The sequence below is a fragment of the Barbus barbus genome, assembly GCF_936440315.1.
Source record: "Barbus barbus genome assembly, chromosome: 21".
In the NCBI taxonomy this organism is placed as follows: domain Eukaryota; kingdom Metazoa; phylum Chordata; class Actinopteri; order Cypriniformes; family Cyprinidae; genus Barbus; species Barbus barbus.
This window is the reverse complement of record NC_136749.1, coordinates 11133153-11155042: the sequence shown is the minus strand read 5'-3', so window position 1 is coordinate 11155042 and position 21890 is coordinate 11133153. Positions and strand designations below refer to the sequence as shown.

Below are 21890 nucleotides of genomic sequence, written 5' to 3'. Positions count from 1 at the left end.
CCCATTTTTCCTACCATCTTCTCTCCATGCATTTGTCTGAGGATGAATAGATGCAGTAGGGAGTTTCTCTGATGGATGACGTAGTTTATTGTGCTGCAGTATGAGGGGGAGAGAGCCGGTTTGTGCAGGTGTACGGCTGCCACAGTGGTGTTTATCCTGGCTCTGTATTGTGTCTGGGAACGGGGGCTCTGATGTAGACTAACCGTCCCCTGCGGCCTCAAAAACATTCTAGAACATGAGGCAAAGGAGGAGAGAAAGGCTTAGCTGGTCGTCTTTTAAATTGTTTCTTGAAAGTATGTGCAGGTCTTTTTAAGTAACTCTGTTTTTGAAAAGGTTTAATATTGGAGTTCAGGTAAAAGACACTGTGTGTCTTTTTGACATGAGACTCTTCTCCAAAGAAGAAGGTGAAATGTTACCTTGTATCATTTGATTTTGTTGTACATCTATTGCCTACTACATAAAGATGGAGGACGCCTCCAGTGTTTATTTACATTTACATTTAGTCATTTTGCAGACACTTTTATCCAAAGCGACTTACAATTGGGAAATACATAAAGTGATTCTTCTTAAAGACGCAAACAGACACAGGAAGTGCTTGTAATACCAAGTTTCAGGCATTGTTCAATTAAGTACAAACTAGAAAGGGAAGGAATAAATAAAGAGAAAGACAAAGGTATATATATATTTATTTAGGATGAAGCCAGCATTCCGAATAGGGGTGGGAAGATCATTCCACCAGCCAGGAACGGTGAACTAGAAGCCAGTGCAAGGAAATAAAGAGAGGTGTAACATGGGCTCTTTTGGGCTTGTTGAAGACCAGTCGTGCCGCTGCATTCTGAATAATTTGTAGAGGTTTGATTGTGCATGATGGAAATCCAGCCAGAAGAGCTTTGCAGTAGTCCAGCCTAGAAATGACAAGGGCCTGGACAAGAAGTTTTGCAGCATGCTGCATTAGAAAGGGCCTGATCTATCTGATGTTTTGCAGTGCAAACCTGCAAGATCGAACAGTTTTTGCAATGTGATCTTTGAAGGTCAGCTGGTCATCAAAGATTACAAAGATTTCTGACTGAAGTTGATGGGGTAATTGTAGAAGAACCTAGCTGGATGGTGAAATCATGCTGTAGATTTGGAGTAGCAGGGAAGACAAGCTCAGTCTTTGCCAGGTTGAGCTGTAGATGATGTTCTTTCCGCCAGGCAGCCTGAGATCTGTGCAGCTACTTTTGGATCATCTGGTTGAAATGAGAGATAAAGCTGTGTGTCATCAGCATAGCAATGGTAGGAGAAGTCATGTGCCTGTATGATGGAACCCAGTGATGTATTGTATATGGAGAAGAGGAGGGGTCCAAGAACTGATCCCTGAGGAACACCAGTGACCAGTTCATGTGCTTTGGATACCTCCCCTCCCCAGGCCACCCTACCAGTGACCTACCAGTGAGATAGGATTCAAACCAGCAAAGTGGTATCCCTGTGATGAGAGGGTGAACAAGAGGATCTGATGATTGAGAGTGTCAAAAGCAGCAGATAGATAGATAGATAGATAGATAGATAGATAGATAGATAGATAGATAGATAGAATTTATTAGATTATTTACTTATAAACTAACATATTTAGAGATTAGTTTAGCATGTACAAGATGATGATGCATCATCCACTGTATTGTTAATTGAACTAATTGAAAACTTTTCTAATTTAGTATAAAAAGGGCCATCTTGCCCCACTACAGAAGTAAGAAGACCCCCTGAAACAAGAATCTTAGCCCAAGTGTCATCTGATTTTTGCAGAATATGTAAAATACATCTGATATGTTTATTTTATGTATAAAAGGTGTCACTTATATAAAATGCTAAATGAAATTCTGTGTAAATTTATGTATGTTGACAAATAATACATTTCAATACTTGACTGATGACACTCAAATAAAATCCCACTCCAAGAGATACTTGTGAATTAGTCTAATTCTATGAAACATACACAGTCTCAATGGAAGTGATATCTTGATAGCAATACATTCACATATTATTCTGCTTTAATGGAATATAATGACTACTGAAGGTTTTTTAAATGTAGATCTAACTCATGGAATTATTATAAATTTGCTCAACAAAAGTCTGATTTATTCAAGTAAATCAGTTCATAATAAATGGTTCTCTCTCATATATAGCATTGAAAAGTCTGATTCATTAGTGAATCAGTGTGGCGAACGAATAATAATTTTTAAATTATACAATATTCTGCCCCAATTCGGAAGAAGGCAAATTCAATTCAATTCAATTCAGTTCAATTCAATTCAAATAAATAATTAAATTAACTTAAATTTAATTTAACTTTATTTTTTTATTTATCTACAGTGTCTATCTATCTCTGCATGAATTACAATCCCCATTATTATTTAAAATTATAAGAAAAGTTTTTTTTTTTTTTTTTTACAATTAAAGGGATAGTTGGCCCAAAATGAAAATTCTGACATAATTTACTCACCCTCCACTTGTTCCAAACCTGTTTGAGTTTCTTTCTTCTGTTGAAAACAAAAGAAGATATTTTGAAGAATGTAGGTTACCAAACAGTTACTGGTGGCTATTGACGAACTGTATTCATTGACACTGAATTATAACTATGGAAAATCATATTAAGCACCTGCTGTTTTGGCTTTCACTACAATTTGAGGAAGAGGAAGACTGACACCTACTGTTCAACTCGCAATAACTGAACACTATCGCCAGTAAAACTTCAGGTCTATCTCAGAGTCTACAGCCAGTTTATGGCAAGCCGTTTTGACTTTTATTCCTTCACATTATATGAATTCTTTATATCAACTATTTAATTGTCACTAGTGACAATGTTAATATCTGATATCTGAAAATGTATTTCTGATATCAACAATTGGGAGGGTAATTTCTGATATCAACAATTTAGTTCTTGATATCAAGAATAGACATTTTTACTAGTGTATTTCTGATATGTGAAATTGGATTTCAAATAGTAAGAAATTAATTCTTGATATCAACAATTGATTTTGAATGGCAGCCTATGGTGACATTTAACTAGTGAAAATACAATTACAGATATTAACAATTTAATTGTTGATATCAATAATTAACATTGTTACTAGTGGAAATGTAATTGCTGATATCAAGAATTAACATTTTAACTAGTAAAAATGTAATTGTTGATATCAAGAATTCATATCCTGAGAATGAATAAAAGTCAAAACGGCTTGCCATAGCCAGTTTGACTTTAAAGACATGAATGATCAGTTATGCCCCATAACACCAAGGTCTTTCCCACTCCTTCACCGTCTGTCACTGATGTCTGTTGGGAATGCAGTAGGACAGGGAAGCTTTCATCCCTCCTGAGGGTGGGGATGCGATTAGCACCGATTATGTACAGATTTGTCATCGTCATAAATCCACAGCTGTCGGGGGCTTCACATTTTTACATGTCACTTCAAACGCATTCCTCTCTGTCTCCGCCTGCTTTACAGCTTCTGTCCAACTACTGACGGCTGCAGAAGAGGGTCACCCTTCTCCTGAGCTTCTCCAGCGAGATGTCACGTTTCACGTCATGCTGCCTGAATGCTTGTTAGGAGCAAATTGGAAGCCCAGTGGTCCTCTGGTCAAAGTGTTGTTTGAACCCTGTGTCCTTTCCTCATCCTTAACTTTCCCTCCTCCTCTTCTTGGTGTTTATATCCTCTCTTCTCCTCTCATCTCCTCCTTTCTTCCACATCCAGCAGCTGGAGGACCAGTGAGAGTGTTTTGTGTGTGTGTGTGTGTGTGTGTGTGTTTGTGATCTCCTCTAACCAGCTGTTTGCTATTCCTCATGCTGACGGCCTGGGAGTCTCCCAGAAACCAAGCTGAGCCCTTGACCCAGAGTCCCCATCCTTTCTCAGATCTGTCTTAAACCGCACTGCTGAGACAATATTAATTTGCTCACCGTAAATAATGTACATAGCTTTCTTTATTGCACAAATATTGAATATGCAGTTTGGACACGCCTTTATTTTTTTTACTATTTTCCACATTTTAAAGCAATGTTTAAAGTTCTCAAAACTATAAAATAACAAATGTATGCATAACAATTACATAAGTATGGGAATTTAGTAGTTTATTATTATTTTTGTTTTTGCTTCTTCATAAGTAGCCACCCTTTGACTAGATTAAACACTCTTCATGAGGAAAAAATTGCCTATATATATATATATATATATATATATATATATATAAAAAACTATTTAAAAACGTATGCATAAATATATTTTAATGTGTTCAAATTTTTGACTGGTAGTGTATATAATGTAGAAATGTTGTAAATACAAATATATTGTAAAGCTCACAATTGTCGTTCCAACTATAATGAGCCAACTAAAATGTCATGGCCATATAAAAAGTAATGCAAAAAGCTGCCTGTTGTGTACATTGTCGATGCGAGACCCTTTTGATTTACACAGAGAAAGACACTGATGATGGTGATCACACACAAGTTCATCACCACAATGAAGCATAAACCTGACAGGAAATATAAAGTTCAGAGGTCAGCAGGTCTCAAACAGGAGTGAATACAGATGCAGTGCAGGGGCAGAGTGGGCTGGACCTGCCCTGTGTCCTCCGGCTTCCCTCCAGCCTCCCTGAGCTGGCCGTCTACTAATTCAATTTGTGGGAACCTCCAGTCCTGCAGAAGGCAAATTCCATCTGGTGTTAGCGGGGTTTTACGGGGTTTATGGAGCCCAATCCATAGGGATTATCCTGCTCTGAATGGGCCGGTCCCCAAAGCTATGACACCATTTAGCTGTAAAACTAAACAAAACCCTGACTGACAAACTTTCTTTCGTTCTTTTATACATATTTCCCCTCCTAACCCAAGGGAAAAAAATCCATTTTAACAGTCACTGTACTCTACATATATATCTCGAAATATCCATCACATTAGTCAGCTGCAGTCTCAGATGCTACGACAGACCATTAACCTGTCATTCATGAATAGACATTGGCTTAAAATTACTTTCAAGTAGAAAGAAAAATGTTGCAAGTCGGTTTCTAGAGGCACATACCTTAAATCTATATAGGTGTTTTGCATAATTTAAACAGTAAAACACTTATTAAAAATGAAGCAATTCATGAAACACCAAACCTACAAGTAACATAACAAACATTGTACTTAATACATGTAAATATCACATTAAAAAAAGCCTACAACAAAAATTCTGAAAACAAAATATAGAAAAATTCCACTATTAGTAGGCTACCGTACATGAATTTTCAGTGCCACAAATCTTAAAATCTAACCATCTAACAACATTTGGATAACAATACCAATTGGTTTTATATAAAAATATAATAAAAACATTTGCATTTAAATTTTCATCAAATTAATCAAATCATCCACCAAATCACCAACGTTGTAAATTTTTCAAACATCAGAGAGCACAAAAACAACAGGAAACGTCTCAAACAGTCTTGGTAACTACATTATCTTAAAAATGTCCAAATAATCATAAAAATCATACATCTCAAAATCTTTCCAGGATGCCACATTCTTACTCATTTATGTTGGCAAGAAAAGCTGAAGTGATCCAATATGCCACATATGATTTGTAAAAGATTTATTTGAACTATAGTCGTTATATAAAGATTTTTGCGAGGCACGTGGATGCCTTTCTAAGAAAAGGGCAATGAACTCTTGTGTTCTTTCAGAACGGACAGTTCTGCCTTCTGTCCTTGTTGCTCTAAATGAGTGGAATCACAAGTTCTGAGTTCAAGCTGTGATCAAGAAAAACAAGACAAAATTGAATAGCCAGTAATTATAGACAGAGACAAACAGATGGATACGAAGTGAACAAACTGATTTAAACCCTCATTTTATACAGGGAAGGTATTTACGCTGCTGTACAAAAGTTTAGGGTCAGTCCAATATTAAGAAATTAATGCTTTCATTCAGCAAGGACGCATTAATCAAAAGTGACAGTAAAGACATTTACAATGTAATGCAAGAGACTTCTATTTCAAGCAAAATGCAGTTTATTTGAACTATATATTCAAAGAATCCTGGAAAAAAATGCCTTGCGGGTTCCACAAAATATTTAGAAGCATAATTGTTTTCAAGATTAATAAAAAATTTAATTAAAAAATGTTTTTTGAGCAGCAAACCAGCATATTAGAATGATTTCTGAAGGATCATGTGACTCTGAAGACTGGAGTAATGACCACTGAAAATTCAACATTGACATCATAGGAATAAATTACATTTTAAAAATAATTTTTATTTTAAATTGACTATTTTTTAACAAATACGCAAATATCTTACTGACCCCTTTTTTCCCAGAAGCATTAGTAATTTTCCAAGTCTTGGTCTTTCAAGTTTGGTCATCCATCAAAATACCTCTCAACTGTTTGTTTAACAATAGTGCTTTATGAATACAGCCTTTTTTTGTAGAAAACCAAAATATTTTTTATTTACAGTTTGGTCAAAGTCTGTCTCCTGTGAAGCTAAACAGCTGAATTCATCTGTTCATAAGTGCTACATATGTCTGATTGTCTTCAATAGCTTCCCTCAAAGAATAAATGATCATAAAATGATAAATTACTATACAAATCTATACAGTCTAGGGAGACCTACAGTTTTCCGATTACCCATCAGTACTCCTAATCATTACAAAATGCTATACTAAGAAAAAAACCTTGATGATTTCAATTATTCAAAAATTGAAGGGAATAAAAATGTTGAAAAATCCTCAGCTCAACTGAAAATACTGCTAACAGAAAGTCACAGCGTTGAGTAAATCACCCAAATAAATCATATACTATACAATATTTGGCCTTTGACTTAATTTTACAGAGTAAACAAGCTAGCATGTGAAGAGCAGCAAATCAGATATATTATGCTACTTTATAAACGTTACTGCATATTTGAAAAAAACTGCTTGTTTGGCATTTGCTGAAGGCTATTTACAGTTAGAGCACACTGTATATATTGCTTTGGGACATGCTTTTGACAGGCCAATAGATCTGCAACATCTCATGAGAGACATTTAAAGAGACATTTATCAAAGTACTGTGACAACACTGTTCATATCAGAGAGAAGCCACTGATGAATGATTCTAATATCTAACTGATACAAACAGGCTGGTTCTTCATTCATCATGAGCCACAAGACACCTTACTTTGTCCATTTTCAGCCTTTCCTTCACCCCAGTTTCTGCTTCCTCCTCCTCATCCTGTACTCTGCTGGTCCTCTTTTCCAGCCCAGGCCTTATGGGTTTGTATGACCACAGCCACTGATCACTCCAGCCTGTATGAATGAAGTTCCACCAAGTGTTTTTGCTCTATTTCTTCATGATTTTCAGCTGATCAGTCACAGATATCCTCCTAAAGACAGGTTTGGATGAGGTCTGCTGTTGTTCTGATGCTGGTCGGGATGTTGTGCCAGATGTGTCGTGTTACTCTCCATTGCATAGTTTGTGAAGCGTTCTCTAATTTGTTCCATTCTGAAACTGATTAGACAAATGGTTTTTGTATTATTAGAACAATTTGTAAGGATTTAGTGTTGCTGAAAAAGATTTTTCCACCACTGATTTTACAGCCTCACAGCAAAAGACTTGAACTGAATGGGCTGTAAACAATAACATACTGTACAGTGGTGAACTGGTTCTTTTGATTAACCAAATTTGTACAGTGCAACCAGTGTAGTGCAAATAATGAACAAATTACTTGTTTCAACTGGTCCTTATAATGAATCTACACATACATTTATATTTGTATATAAATTGTTATTTTTACAAAAGTTAAGCTATTTAAATGTTTTTTTAAACTGATATATTGACTGTTATATTTAATAAGCAGCAATTATATAATTTGGGTTTTACTACCTTACCATTTAAAGTGGATTTGGTCATAATGTACCCATGTTAAGCCCGAGACACACTGCACGATTTTCGGCTGTCCCAGAAATCCGAAATCGCCGCGATTGTTCCACAATGCCAGCCTTTCGTCTGGGATTTCCAGAGGTCTTCAACCCTGCTCCTGGGGACCCACTCTCCTGGAATGTTTATTTCCAACCGGCTTCAGCACACCTACCTGCAATTTTCAAGCAGTCTTGAGAAGCTTGATTGGCCGCTTCAGGTGTGTTTGATTAGGGTTGTAGCTAAAGACTTCAGGATAGTGAGTCCCCAGAAACAGGGTTGAAGACCTCTGTGTTAGACAGTTTCCTGTGTATTTAACCGCATTAGTTATGTATAACTAATATAAACGTATAAGCAAAATGTTCACTGTAACTTCAATTTATCCAAATGGATAAGAACTGGATCAAGACCTTGTGAATTGGAATATGGAAATGTGTACCGATAACCAGCCCTAATCATTTTGATGACTGTCCATACAACAAGGTTTTAATACAAATACTCATCACACATTCATCACACATAAAATATGTAAACATCAAAGTACCATAAGATCCACCAAGTAACAACAACGCTCTTCCAAAAGAGGATTTCTGCAGTGACGCCATAGAAGAATCATCCTGGGTTCCTCAAAGACTCATTCAGTGATCAGCCCTTAAAATAATCATTTTTCCTTTGTTTCAAGAACATTTTCAAACCTTTTCCACTATAAAGAAAGTTGTGAGCAATGGAAAGCTTCCACTGATGTTAAAGGTTCTTCATGGAACCACAGGTGACCATGAAGAACCTTTATGTTTAAGAGTGAAGGTAGGTGAGCCTCACATTTGGTTGGTTCTTACCTGGCTTATGTAATCTTGTTGATCCAGACTTGATTCGACACCCACTCCTCTGTTTGGTCCTGAGTGCCCGTTCCTCTCCACATCACCATCCAGGCCACTGAGCAGCACTTCAAGGTCCTGAGCAGTGAACTCACTCATACCTGTGTCACCTGCAGTGATATAAGGTGAAGAGTGCTGCTGGGAGCAGCTGAAGGACACAGTGCTCAAATGGTTCCTGTAATGGTGCTTCAGATCCAGAAGGGGCGATTCCAGGTAAAAGCATCCAGGCTGTTGGAGCTCTGGCTGGAAGAGAGGAGGAACCTGCTGAGTGTCGCTGACCAGAACTTCAGGGAGGTTCCCACAAACCTGAGCATTTTTGAGTGTTTTACACTCCAGCAGATGGAGAGGTGGAAGGTATGAGCACTGCGGCTGTTGGCTCATCGTCTCAACCTGGTGTTTTTGGGATGTTATGTGTGAAAGTTCATATGGTGCGATTCCTGTCTCGATGTATGATTGAGACATTATGTGTTGGTGTCCGTGAGGATTGTTTTGGAGATCTGGTATGGCCTGCAGTTCACTGTGACTTTGTATTTGTGTGAAATGTTGTGTGTTTGGTTCAGGATGTTCTGTTGTAAAAGTCATCTGTTGTTCCTGAGATACTAATGTGAGAGGATCACATGAATCCTGTAAGAGTAATGTAGATGCTTGCTGTGGAGGTGTGAAGGCCTGAATAGGCTTCCTGACAAGATCCTTCTCCTTCAGACTGTCACCAGACATTATACAGTCTGTCTTCGTCCTGAGAGAGTGTTGTACATAGGAGAAGATGCCATCTGTGAGGTCTGCCACATCATTCTGACCACCGAGGTCAATCCTGAGGATCAGTTCATCTTGAAGGAACTTCAGATCTTCTGGTCTGATCCCTAAACTCCCCATGAAGTTCAGTATCTCACAGCTGTCGTCTCCTCCAGAGTTAACGACTGGCTCTTGTTTGAAAAGAGAGCTTTCAGACAGTGAAAGAGCACTTTCTTGCCTGTTACTAGAGAAGATCCCACCAAGATCCTCGTTCTCTAAACCCTGTACTGATACAGAGCACTCATATGCAGGACACACATAAATCGACTCATCCTGCTTCAGCATGGAGCCCAGCAGGGAGTCAGGGTCTACGGTTCCAGTGGTTCTGGCTTGGGTACTGTCATCCAGAGCAGTGGTATCAGAAGGTATGGTGTTACCCTGAGATCTGGGCAGGTTCATGTCATAGAGAACAGCTTCTCCTGTAGTAAAGCTGAAAGGAAGCATCATAGCACGCTTTCTCAGGTTCTCCTCACCCTCCTCCTTCCTACAGAAGACAGAACGACTCATTATAAAAGCAAGACACCTCAGAAAAATATATATGTTTTGCCTTTGCTGACTATAGATAAGAAAAGACACAAAAAAAATGACCTATCACAATTCAGAATTCAAACATACACAAGTATACATGCCAGTCACAATTAATATACAAATATTATGGTCTCATCTCCACCAGTTACATTTGGAATGTTGAGCATTCCATAAATGTAAGTCAAGGGGAGATTTTCAAAGCTGAACCTTAATTTTAAAATTGCAAAGTGAGGGAAGTAATGAGTGAAAAGTATATGAATGTGAATTTGTAGTCGTTTGTCAAAAAAGGTGGGGGGTGTTTAAGCAGACTAAATCATTGGAGAAGTCTAGCATAAGTCACCAGAGAGAAGTGTTGTTTCACTGAAAAATTGAGTAATGACAATTTAACTAAAGTGAATATCGAATAAAACAATTTTTAAACAAAATACCATGTAACTTCTCTCTGGTAATGTATGCCAGACTTCTATCATTCCCTTAAACTCCACCCCTGCATTCTCAAACTCTTCTGTCTCCGTTTTTCAAACTTCAACCCATGGATAGAACTAAGTCCCGCCCTTTTTTTTTTTTTTTTTTTCATGATCCACTACACATGCATGTCAGAAGAAAAGATCTGTCACTACTTCAGTCTCATTGCAAATTTAAAAATTACAAATATTATATGCGTGGATTAATCATTCACAATAAGATCAATAATAAGCATTTAGCAAATAAATAGGGGGAATTTTAATTTAATACTAAGTTACATACAGCACACCCTAATTATTACATTATTTTAAAAATTGCTTGTAATTACATTTTTACTATGAATAATGTCTTATAATGTCTTATAAAGATAAAGAAAAAATAATTCTAAATGAAAGATAAAAGAAAGACACAAATAAGGGCATACGTGATGACTCTCTGTGAAGCAATGATGCAATCTGGTTGCCCATTTTTGTAGACAAGTCTGGCGTTGGACTGTACCCAAACCCAGAGGTTCTGTTTTGTCAACAGTCTGAACACAGTCAACCCACTTTCACCCGTCCTCATCACTGCAGGGGAGAGAAATTATTAAATTAATTTGAAAAAAAGGCAGATTGATGTACATAGTATATGTATTATTACTGGTTCTCGTGCCTCGAACAAGCATATTTGAGTTGCATGTGGGTGGATCAAAAATTATAGTTGTGAAAATTATAGTTGTGTGGACTTTAATGAATGGATAAATATGTTGAGAGAATACAAATCCAATCTTAGGTCATTTGTGTTTTGAATATCTTAAAAGTTTTGGAACAACATGAGGGTGAATATATGATATTTCATTTTGGGTGAATGGTCCCTTTAGGAGCAATGAAATTATTTCCACAACAGTTAGACCTCTACTCTCTGACACAAGCAATGTTGAAACCCAGCTGTGGGAGCGAGTGAGGTGAGTGTATTTTCTTTAACCACATTAATTTAAGGGAGTCTTACACCGTATGTGATTCTCAGCGCAGTAGAGCATGTCAGCTGCGTGGATGAACTGATAGCCTGAGCCGCGGTAACACAGCTCTTCCTCCGTGTAGCCAAGAACAATCTTCCCTCTGTAGAGAAACAAAAAACACTTTGAATGTGAGAGATACTGATGGTGAGAATGCAGAGGAATACTGCACCAAATCACAAGCCAATCATTTAATATATACATATCGTTCATCTTTAACACTTCACAAATCAAAAGAGATTAAATTGCCTCTACAAGTCAACTGAAAGAAACTAAAGTGAGAAACAAACAAAGAACAAACCAGGAGTTTTTCTTCACACATATTGATAGGAGCTTATATGTCTTACTTTGCGTCACACGCGGTGGGCGTGAAATCCAGCTTATGCTTAGTTTTGAAAAAGCAGCTCTTGGTGCTGATCTCCAGTATGGAAGGCGGCTGCAGAGGGCAGGCCAGGGCAAACAGAGCCAGCTGAGGAGGGACGGGTTTCCCATCTGCTGTCCTCTCATTCTGCCCATACAGGAACTTCAAACGCCCCTGAAAGTTCACGGTCTATAAAAATACAAGCCATATATTTAACACATTGACCCTATGTAAATACATTCCACAGCATTTAGCTAATTTTACCCATAAATTAGCACAGAAAATGTGATTCCATCTGGGCCTTCTCATATCACATCACACCAGGCATTGCTTTTTTTGGATCACTTCCGTTATGAGATAAGCAAGGCTGTGACCTCTCTTTGAACCCAATATATAAATAAGATACATGATTTGATAAGCGGTGCTTAAAGGGATCGTTCACCCAAAAATGAAAATTGTCATCATTTACTCATCCTCAAGTTGTTCCAAACCATTAACATTCATAGTATAGAAGAAAAATACTATGGAAGCCAATGGCTACCCTCAACTGTTTGCTTACCAACATTCTTCGAAGTATCTTATTTTGTGTTGTTTGAAAAGTCTGATAAAGGTAGCTTTTGAGATAGGAAGTCTACATGTAGAAATGATCCAGCAGAGGCAGTTAAATGAGAAACATCATAACTCCAAGCTGTGTGGAAGTCATGATCTAAAAATTAACTGATATGATCTTAACACATGGGTCATTATAGTCTTACCGTCATAGAGAATCTACTATTAGTTCAAACAAAGCTAACAAAAGTATCTTTTGTTGTGTGTGGAATTACTTTGCATGTAGAAGCACAAGATAATTTCAGTAATTTCAGCTCTCATTCTAGATTATTATTATTATTACATTATATCATTAGTACTCCTCAAAAAAGTGAAATACAAGGTTATTTACAGCAAAAATACTTAATTACAGTGTTTTCGAGGTGCACACGGTTTTAAAATCCCTCATTATTCATAATTTCTCACACACTTTATGCAATTAATTCAGCTCAATGAACAGACTCCATTCAAACTTGTTTGTAGACAGTTTCAGCTTTCAGTCTGTTATAGTATGCTATATAATTTTGACTTCTTAAACTTTATTCATAGGAGAGCTCTGACTAGACTTGGTTGGTACTGTAAATAATGTCAGCCTTGCATGTGCTATGTATTCTTTCCTTTTCTTTATAAATTTGTTTACAGGCAATTAAATCTGATCTTCCATTTTAAAATCTCCCATCACATTGTCAGAGCATTCAGCACTCTACCAGCAATAATGGTACTGTAATAATTATAGCTAGAATTTTGAGGTAAAGATTTGTGTAAAATGTTTTTTTCCTGTCTTGCAAGCACTGGTAATGAATTCAGGTAATCTATATAAATATGGTTACTTAAAACCTTCTGTAAAATTAAAAAGCAATCTTCTTCATCTGCTGCTTAAGGAAATCAACAAAGTAAAGTCTCTTACAATAAAAGATTTACAAAGTGTCAGGAGTGAATATTGAAAGTCTATATTTTAATTTATTTATTCACTTTAATGCATTTATGATCATTTTCAACTTACAAGAAACCCAGAGGAGTTGTTCAAAAGACATCTTAACCTGCAAACAAAATTTCGCTCCAGAAAGGTGGAGTTCTCTGGTGGCAACTGCTCTGGACTGTAGTATGTCGGAGGCAACTGTGCATCCTGAGAAGCTTGACAACAACAAAACAAAACAAAACTTGAATATAGAGAAAAGCATAGTTAAATACAAAACTGTCTAAGATTATATAAAGTAAAAAAAAAAAAAACAGGAAGATATGCCCCTGCATTGGTGGCAGAATTTCGACCCTTGCTGTGTAAGCATTTATATAACTCATTAGCGGTAGTGTCCTTGCTGATGGCTGGATTATTGTTAAGTGTGGGCCCTGTCAGGAACAGCTATCCTGTGTATATAGTTCTGACAATAACAGGCCTTTCAAACTGCCAAGTGTTAGATCTCTAATGAAATCTGATCCAGCTTGATTCAGAATAAAAAGCCCAAACTGAAACCAGAGCAAACTGGCACAGCCTTTGAACACCAGCCATTAGAGGCTGTTACACATACGAATCTGAATCCTCGGAGCACATATAACTCAAAACCATCTTGTGAACAATTAAGATGTTCTGAAATCTAGGAGGGTATTGGTTAAAAACATGGCCCATGATGGGAAAATAAATAAATAAATCACACAAGCATCTTATCAAATTGAACAATGACAATATTTCAGATCCATTGTGAAGTAAATAAAAATTTATTATTTTTATTGTTTTAAAATCACGTTATGCATGGCTTTATTTCCTAAAAATTGTATGCTAGGACATTTTGTCTCTCACAATAGAACTTTGTCAAACTTTGTTTGCAGACACATGCAATCCATCTTCTTTGACTCTTTGTGTTGATGGAATGGGGACAGAATCTTTCAGGCACAATGCCCAGGTCTGCTCATGGTCTGTCTGGAGAGATGTTTAGTTATTTTCTACCTTGCACTAGCTGTCCGGTGTCTGGGGTGCATCTGGGGTTGAGCGCCCAGTGGAGCTGCCTCTGAAACTCAGCCCAGTCTTCAGTGTGAACGAGCTCATAAACACTCTGATGGATGAGATCCGACTGCAAAACAATCACATCAGCTTCACTCTAAGTAGATTCACAGCTGCTCATTACAGTTAGAAAATTTACCAAACTGAATTAAGAAATCTGAATCTCAATGCTGAAATAAAGACCTGTTTTTATCTAAATGTGCTCAGAGCCTGCTTTGTCTGGCACCCAAACATTGTAATCCAAGTTCTTTCATGACAACTCTCAGAGGGATTGGCATGGTAATGTACATGACAATGTTAATGTGTTTGGTCTTGTTGGAATAGATCTGCTAAGCTGCTGTGGAAGAGCAAGTACCAATACTTGCTACTGCCAATACATTCACAACATGCCGCTGTGAGCATGTAAGAAATACTGCTGCTGCACATATAACATATGAAATAACCCCCATAGCATACATGAATCACCCCCCTTGCAGATCTATACAGGTGGAGCTGGGGAAGGTGAAGGGTTTCTGAAACGCGCTGCAACTGCCTCATGTTTCACACTAGAATCATGTTTACGGGAAGAAGCTGGAATTTCACACGTAATAAATTCTAAAGCTGCAATGAGGAATCTAAAAGACTGGTTAAGATCTCTTTCCACTGGTTTTTCACAGCAACAACCGAATCACAAAATAAAATGTGTTAAATCAAGTGCATAATGCTTAATGTAATGAACCCTAAATGCTTCTGAGAGAGTAGATTCACTAAACGGATAAGCAATGTGTGCACTGCACCGAACAGAACATGGATTGTTCCTTCTCGAATAGAAGGTGTCATGAGACCATTTCATAAATGCATAAATCATTTGGGCAGCAGTTCCTTTTACCAGCACAATATATATGCAAACCAGTACAAACCTGATGGAACCCCAAGTAGTCCTCAATGGTGGAGGAAGCATAGAAAATTGTGCCATTGGAGATGACCACCAACACAAAGCCATTTATAGCCTATAAAAAAGAAGTTATACTGCTAATAAATAGAATTCTAAATACATTTTGTTTTGTTTTTGACTCTATGTTGTTTGATTCAAACATTAAGGTTTCACAGGACACATGAGCTCACCTGTAGCAACAATTCTCCCTCTGGCAGCTCCTGAATGTGTGGTTTAGTGTTATTTGCTAGCTGGTTGGAGTTCTTTGAGTTCAGGGTCACTACAACAGCAAACAAGCATTAAAGTGGCTCCGCACAATAGCTAAAACAGATAATACACATTCTTTATCAAAAGACATAAGGAAGTTATGGATAACAATTCATAATATGTAATAATATCATATGAGGTACTTGATCAGCCATAATCAAACAAGAGCAAAACTTTTTGTATTAAAAAGAATTTCCTGCATCAATAATGATTGTGAGAGGGAAATCTGAAATAATGTATAACAATAGCAACTTGAAACCTGGAGCTGTTGGCATCTGAACTACCAAAAACTGAAAGCAAATTATAATGCCCACTGGTTAACAATACACTTGTGCTTGGCACACATCACATGATATGTTTGCTCATGGAGTGGTTATGACATGCAAGGGCAATGAGAGGGCAGTATCTGTAAAAACTCAGACACTGGGTCAATAATAAGTAAGTGTGTCCATAATAACAAAGAAAATATTTTTTTAAATCTAGTTTTAAGCACATGTGGCAAGTACATAGAAACATTCTTTTTGTATTCATGTTGGTTTCATATGATTCTGAAAAACTTTTTTTTTTTTTTTTTTTACTAGAAAAGCTTTAACTATCAAGTTAACAAAAGTAATATATTTTCTTTACAACTGAAATACAAACAAGTGTACGTTTTCATTAGTATTTGTAAAAAAAATTAAATAAAACAACTATATTTTAAGGTAAAATTAATTATTCATTTAAAATGTGTTTTTTTCTTGATTATGATTGCAGGACAGTTCACCCTGACATCAAAGATTAGCTGGATTCAAGCTGTATGTATTGTATAAATCAAATAAATATATTTTTGAATAGATTAAAATAAATAAAACGCATTTAAAAAATGTGAACTAATTAATTGATAAAATATATCAATTGTGGTCTTCAAGCACATGAACAGTACATTAACTCTTAACGATGGAAAGAAGACACAAAAGTACTCTGATTCTGCCAGGCAAACTCATTTATATTGAGAATAATGAATCTATCCACTGCCTGCACTTACTAGATCGCATTACATTAATGGATTAAAAGGTGACTAATAGTCATTGTGTCAACAACCTCCTGGACATGGAAGTGTGTGCCAGTAAAACATTAAGATCATATCTCAAATGGTCCAATTCCTGCAGTCTTCTCATGCAACATCTGTCAATGTCTGGTCCTAAAAATCTCCACACACTGGTTCACATCAGACCTCGGCAGAGTCTTTGATGCTACATACACACACAGCACTTCAGGTCAAAGTGCTGCTGGAGTCAGTAACTATCAAATATTTTTGTTTCGTAACTTTTTACCAAAGGCAAGAGATCAATGAGTATGTTTCAACTACTCACGCAAACCCAGACCCTCCCCAGGACTAGCCCCAGACAGTAGGAGTAATTACACACACAAAACACAAGAAAGAATCAGCCGTTTCTCATGGAATCTCTTCAATGCTGGCCACCTCACCACACTTCTGCATTAGTCAGGATAGAGGGAAGAACATGAGCTAGGAAAAATCAGGCTTGAATTTCAATTCATTCAACCACTATTCCTGATATATATGTTTCATATTGCCCAATTCCCTAAGTAATGATTGAGCAACTTCCCTGGAGAACGGTTCTGAGTATTTTTCACTTGACAGCTTCTTGCTTAACAAAACTTGGACTGTTGCCTTTATAAATCTCAATAAGGATGTACAACTGCACCCTTGAGAGCATAACTGTGCAAATACATGCATGCAGTACATGAACTGTGATATTAAACTCTACAAAAGTCTATTCTCTGACTCTTATTAAACAAGGTAATGATTAACATTTCAAAGATATGTTTAAAGGACTGATAGGGGCAGCAGTTCAGTTTTTACACGTTACAATATGTCGTAAGCATATTTCACAAGCGTTTTAATTTATTTTTTAAAGAAATACTTAATACTTTTATTCAGCAAGTGTGCATTAAATTGATCAAAAGTGACAGTACATATGACACTGTTTATTAACATTACAAAACATTTGTTTCAAATAAATGTTCTGAAAAATCTGTCATGAAGTGTCCTGAAAAAGTCATGTTTCCACAAAAAACTAATTAACTTATTACTGTATTGTATTTTTGATCAAATAAATTCATAGAGCATATGGACTTTTCAAAAACATTTGATCAGTAAGATGTTTTAACTTTTAAATGAATATACAGTACATTCATTTCATATTTACTTATAAAAAATGAAATTGTATTAATAATACAATACAACTACTAGGTTTTTGTTTGCAATAATAGCTGGAACTATTTTCTCATTTTAAATTAGTTTTAAAACTAAAAGCTATGAATTAATATACAATGCATACACAATGTTACAACATTATGCAAAACTTTAATTATCTGTTTGATGCTTAACTATCACAAGCCATTCTTGTAATTTCAACAAAACTGCCCTTATTTGTTTTAAATAGCTAGATTAAATCAGCAGAATTTAACAATGTTTAGGGTCGTCTCAGGGCCATCTGCTCATTATATACTGTAACTCTACAGCACTATATAATCTCTTTTCAAGTACAAACAGTGCCTTGAATTTTGTGATTCATACACACTTTAAATCTTTTGGCCAGCTGCAGGAGAAAAAAACAAAACATATCCTTCCCAACAAAACAAAGAACCATCCAGCCACATTTTTCTATTACAACAATGCAAAGCAATTTATTTTGTATACTCCTTGTGTTATCCAAATATGGGTCATCCCGAGATAAAATTGCCGAGGAACCGATGATAAGCACTCAATCTATCGCAAACAAAAGGAGGAACTGCTTGCATGCATTGCCCTGCTTATGATAATGATTTCAACAACATATTCCAGTATTACTGAACCAGCCTCAGGGTGATCATTAAGTGAAATATACCTGTCAAAACAACGGCATTTGTTGCTCTTTGAAAGAAAATGCTGTTGCTGCAATTCTCACCAGACTTCCACCGAAAAGTTATGCATATGATTACAAATTTATATTTTACTTTCCGCAGGATCTCACGCACCCCAGTGGCATCCTGTTGTTTGAAAAGGCTCCCGTTCTTTCCCACTGGGGGGGGGGGGGGGGGGGGGGGGGGGGGGGGGGTATACCATAAACACTCGAGATGTGGCAGACACTCATATGAGGCAACAAGCATGAACATTGTGAGGGTCGTTAGAATTTGGGGCTGGTTAAAATGGTTACTTAAAATGATTTGCGATTTATTCATTTTAATCAGTCACAGGGGAGACAAAGTGTTATCTTTAGATGTTGTCATTAAAATGACTGCTACTAAAGCAAACTAAGCTACTAAAGCATGACAGAACTTTGTAGAAAACTCAATGATCTTTTAAATTTGCCTCAACTAAGTGAGACTATTGCATCCATAAATTTATGTACAGTCAGAAATTGGAGACCAATACCACACAGAAACAACTGCAACTTCTGTTTATCATGCATTACCACTGAAGTGACTTTTGGCCCGCAGGTAGCTCACACTTAGCCTCAGTATGGTGAGCTTGTCCAGCTTGGATATAACCTCCTGTGTGAAAGGAAGCTGGCCGGCCAACCTGTCCAACTCTCCATTCAGCCGGTCCCGATGTCGTTTGGAAGGATTTGATTTGACACATTCAGGAGGAGACTGCTGCACACTGAAAAAGGAGAAAATACTCAGATTTACTGTAATTTTCAGAATATGACAGGAGAGTCACCCTCTCGGTTTCAAATTTTAGAAAGGTTTCCATTTCCCAGAAGTGTGTTTACATTAACAAGCGATATTTTTTATCATTCACTTATAAAGTACTGTCAAACAATCACCTAAAAAAAACGACACCTACAACTGATAGGAAAGTAAGCATTGAGTCTTGGGAAGGAAATTTGACCTCCAGAGGTGTAGCAACAGCTTGTAAACTCAGACCCATATCATGTCAGCTAGCAAATCCCTAATGAGTGACAGTTTTGTAAATGCTTAATTCAGAACTTTGTTACTTATTCTGCTAGGTTAGGTTTTTATTTTGACATAACCACTTTTCTGCAGAGTTTAGCACCAGTCCTGATCAAATTCACCTGTCTGTAACTTTATAGTAATCCTGAGGACCTCACTTGGGATTGTTCAGGTGTGTTTGATTAAGGGTGGAGCTAAAATTTGCAGGAAAGTGGATCTCAAGAGCCAGAGTTGCCCAACCCTGCTTGAGACTGTATTTATGGCCCACATTTTGGTAAAAGTGTTGCACAAATTAATAGAAAACAAGTTAATGTGCATGCTAGCCACCATATCTGCCCTAAATAGTATATGACTAATATCACACAGAATTTAGGATAGATAGTATGCAAATTGAGACGCAGGCCATCTGTTGAAAAGAATACTTAATTCACAACCCTGTTTCCCATTGTGGTATTTTTTTAGTCAATCAAATCACAAAAAGTTTTGGTTAACAAAAAACGTAAAATATGAATATAAAATAATGTTAAACACCTATATCTTTATACAAGCTGTAATGTGTCATTTCACTCGTCCACAAAATGGGAAGAACTGTCTTGTTCTTAAGCACAATGAACAAATCCTAGCTTATTTGAGCATTTATTTGAACATTTTATTAGTCAGTCATTCTAATTCTCCAAATTAGGAAATCATTACATTGCAGCCAAAGATACATTCTGGAAAATTCAAATGTTTAGTTTAGTTTGTCACAGGGCAGATGCAAATACAAACTAATAGTTAATGAAGTTACCCACAGAAGTGACTATATCGGAGAAAGTGAACATCACTCCACTAATAAAGTTCAATCAAATTTAATAAATATTCAGATAACTATACATAAAAATTCCCTATACAATGGGAGTTATTTGTCTGCCTTATATTGTTAGGTCTATTTAAACAGGCTTAGTACTGTAAAGTAACGTTAACGTTACATAGGTTTAACTAAGCACGGCCTTGGTAAAACAATGATTTGTTACCTTTTCTGGACAGGTTTCCTCCGTTTGCGACTTGCATAAATATGATTACTGGTGCTCATAATTCCCACAGAGACAGATTCGTAGTTAGTCAGTGGTTTTACTCGGTGATAGCAGGCTAGCCTTAATCTGCCTTGGGTTAGAGGTTAGCTTTTTGCTCAAATAAACCAAGCTTACAAACTAACCATTACCCGACAGTGTTGTTTAACTCTGAAGTATTGACCTGCGTTAGTCCACAGTTAAAGCCCAGTGGTTGACATGAGAGAGGTATAAACACGTCTCTGTCATGGCTAAGCTAAACTGACAAGCTATCTGTCAAACTAATGCTAGCTAAGTTTTGTCTGACTTTCTAAAGCTCAGCTGCCACTCAAACAAACGCACATTTTGCTCTCCGGAATATTTTTTTTAATACTAACATCCTAAAACAGTCCTGGCTAACTTAGTTCGACAGCGTTACTGCAACTGAGTCTCTGTGCAGTCAATAAATGACAAACCAATGTTTGACTTTAATCAGAGCCCCTCCCTCACCCACTAACCACCTGCCTGGTAACCACCTACAATTCCTTTTCTGTCCTGAATGCGGCGAACTTATCACTGTAAAGCACCAAATATTACTAAACTGTAATGCTGTAAAACCATGAAACCTTTAAAATCATAATTCAGATTCTCCTTTAAACAGTGTCAAAAGTGACTAATTATCAGTTTTATTAACAAAAACTAAATGTTTTTAAACAAAGTTGCATACAACATGCAACGATGAGTCTATTGTACTTCTTCGACCACTTTGAAACACTTTTCTGATAAAGAAAATTAAGCTGAAACTCTGGATAGCTACTAAAAAAATGACTACAATAATAGAAATTATAATTACATGGGTGTTAACAATAATATATTTTTATTAAAATAATGTATCATTTCATATTTAAACAATAAATGTTTAAAATCTTATATTATGTATATAATAAATGTTATTATTGCTTTTAACTTTGCCATTGTTTTTTACTGCTACTATTGATTATACATATTTGTGAAATGTTATTTGGGGTACATTACTTTGAGCATTAAAGTTTTCAAGTCATTTATTTTGTTAGTCTACCCTTAGAAAAACTCTTTATCTCCCAAACTGCAGAATTACTCTGAATTCTGTTGCAATTTCCATTACATAAGGAGTCTATGCCACTTCTCTTCTAAAGGAAAATATCTGCAAGTATCTATCCATCTCAATTTGGCAAGTCTGACTCTATTCATTTCTGTTAAAGGCACTTCAGT

The 21890-nt window shown here is 36.5% G+C and overlaps 1 protein-coding gene across 1 annotated transcript; it reads right to left on the bottom strand.

Moving 5' to 3' along the window:
• Window positions 1–5584: 5584 nt before the first annotated feature.
• Window positions 5585–21141, bottom strand: ahr1a (aryl hydrocarbon receptor 1a). The gene is made up of 11 exons (XM_079444654.1): window positions 20625–21141; window positions 19131–19318; window positions 15597–15685; window positions 15392–15481; window positions 14439–14562; window positions 13500–13630; window positions 11895–12097; window positions 11541–11650; window positions 10978–11119; window positions 8730–10044; window positions 5585–7485 (listed from the first exon to the last, which is right to left on the bottom strand). Exons 1-11 carry the CDS (start codon window positions 20681–20683, stop codon window positions 7465–7467), a joined length of 2472 nt encoding a protein of 823 aa, XP_079300780.1. The 5' UTR covers window positions 20684–21141; the 3' UTR covers window positions 5585–7464.
• Window positions 21142–21890: the final 749 nt, after the last annotated feature.

What these genes read in the sequence shown, in the direction of transcription:
- ahr1a (XM_079444654.1), bottom strand. Translation starts at nt 20,683, where the DNA reads ATGAGCACCAGTAATCATATTTATGCAAGTCGCAAACGGAGGAAACCT. An exon ending in AGGAAACCTGTCCAGAAAAG is followed by an intron (nt 19,319 to 20,624) that starts GTAACAAATCAT and finishes CTCCTTTTTCAG; the next exon opens with TGTGCAGCAGTCTCCTCCTG. An exon ending in ACTACTTGGGGTTCCATCAG is followed by an intron (nt 14,563 to 15,391) that starts GTTTGTACTGGT and finishes ATTGTTTTGCAG; the next exon opens with TCGGATCTCATCCATCAGAG.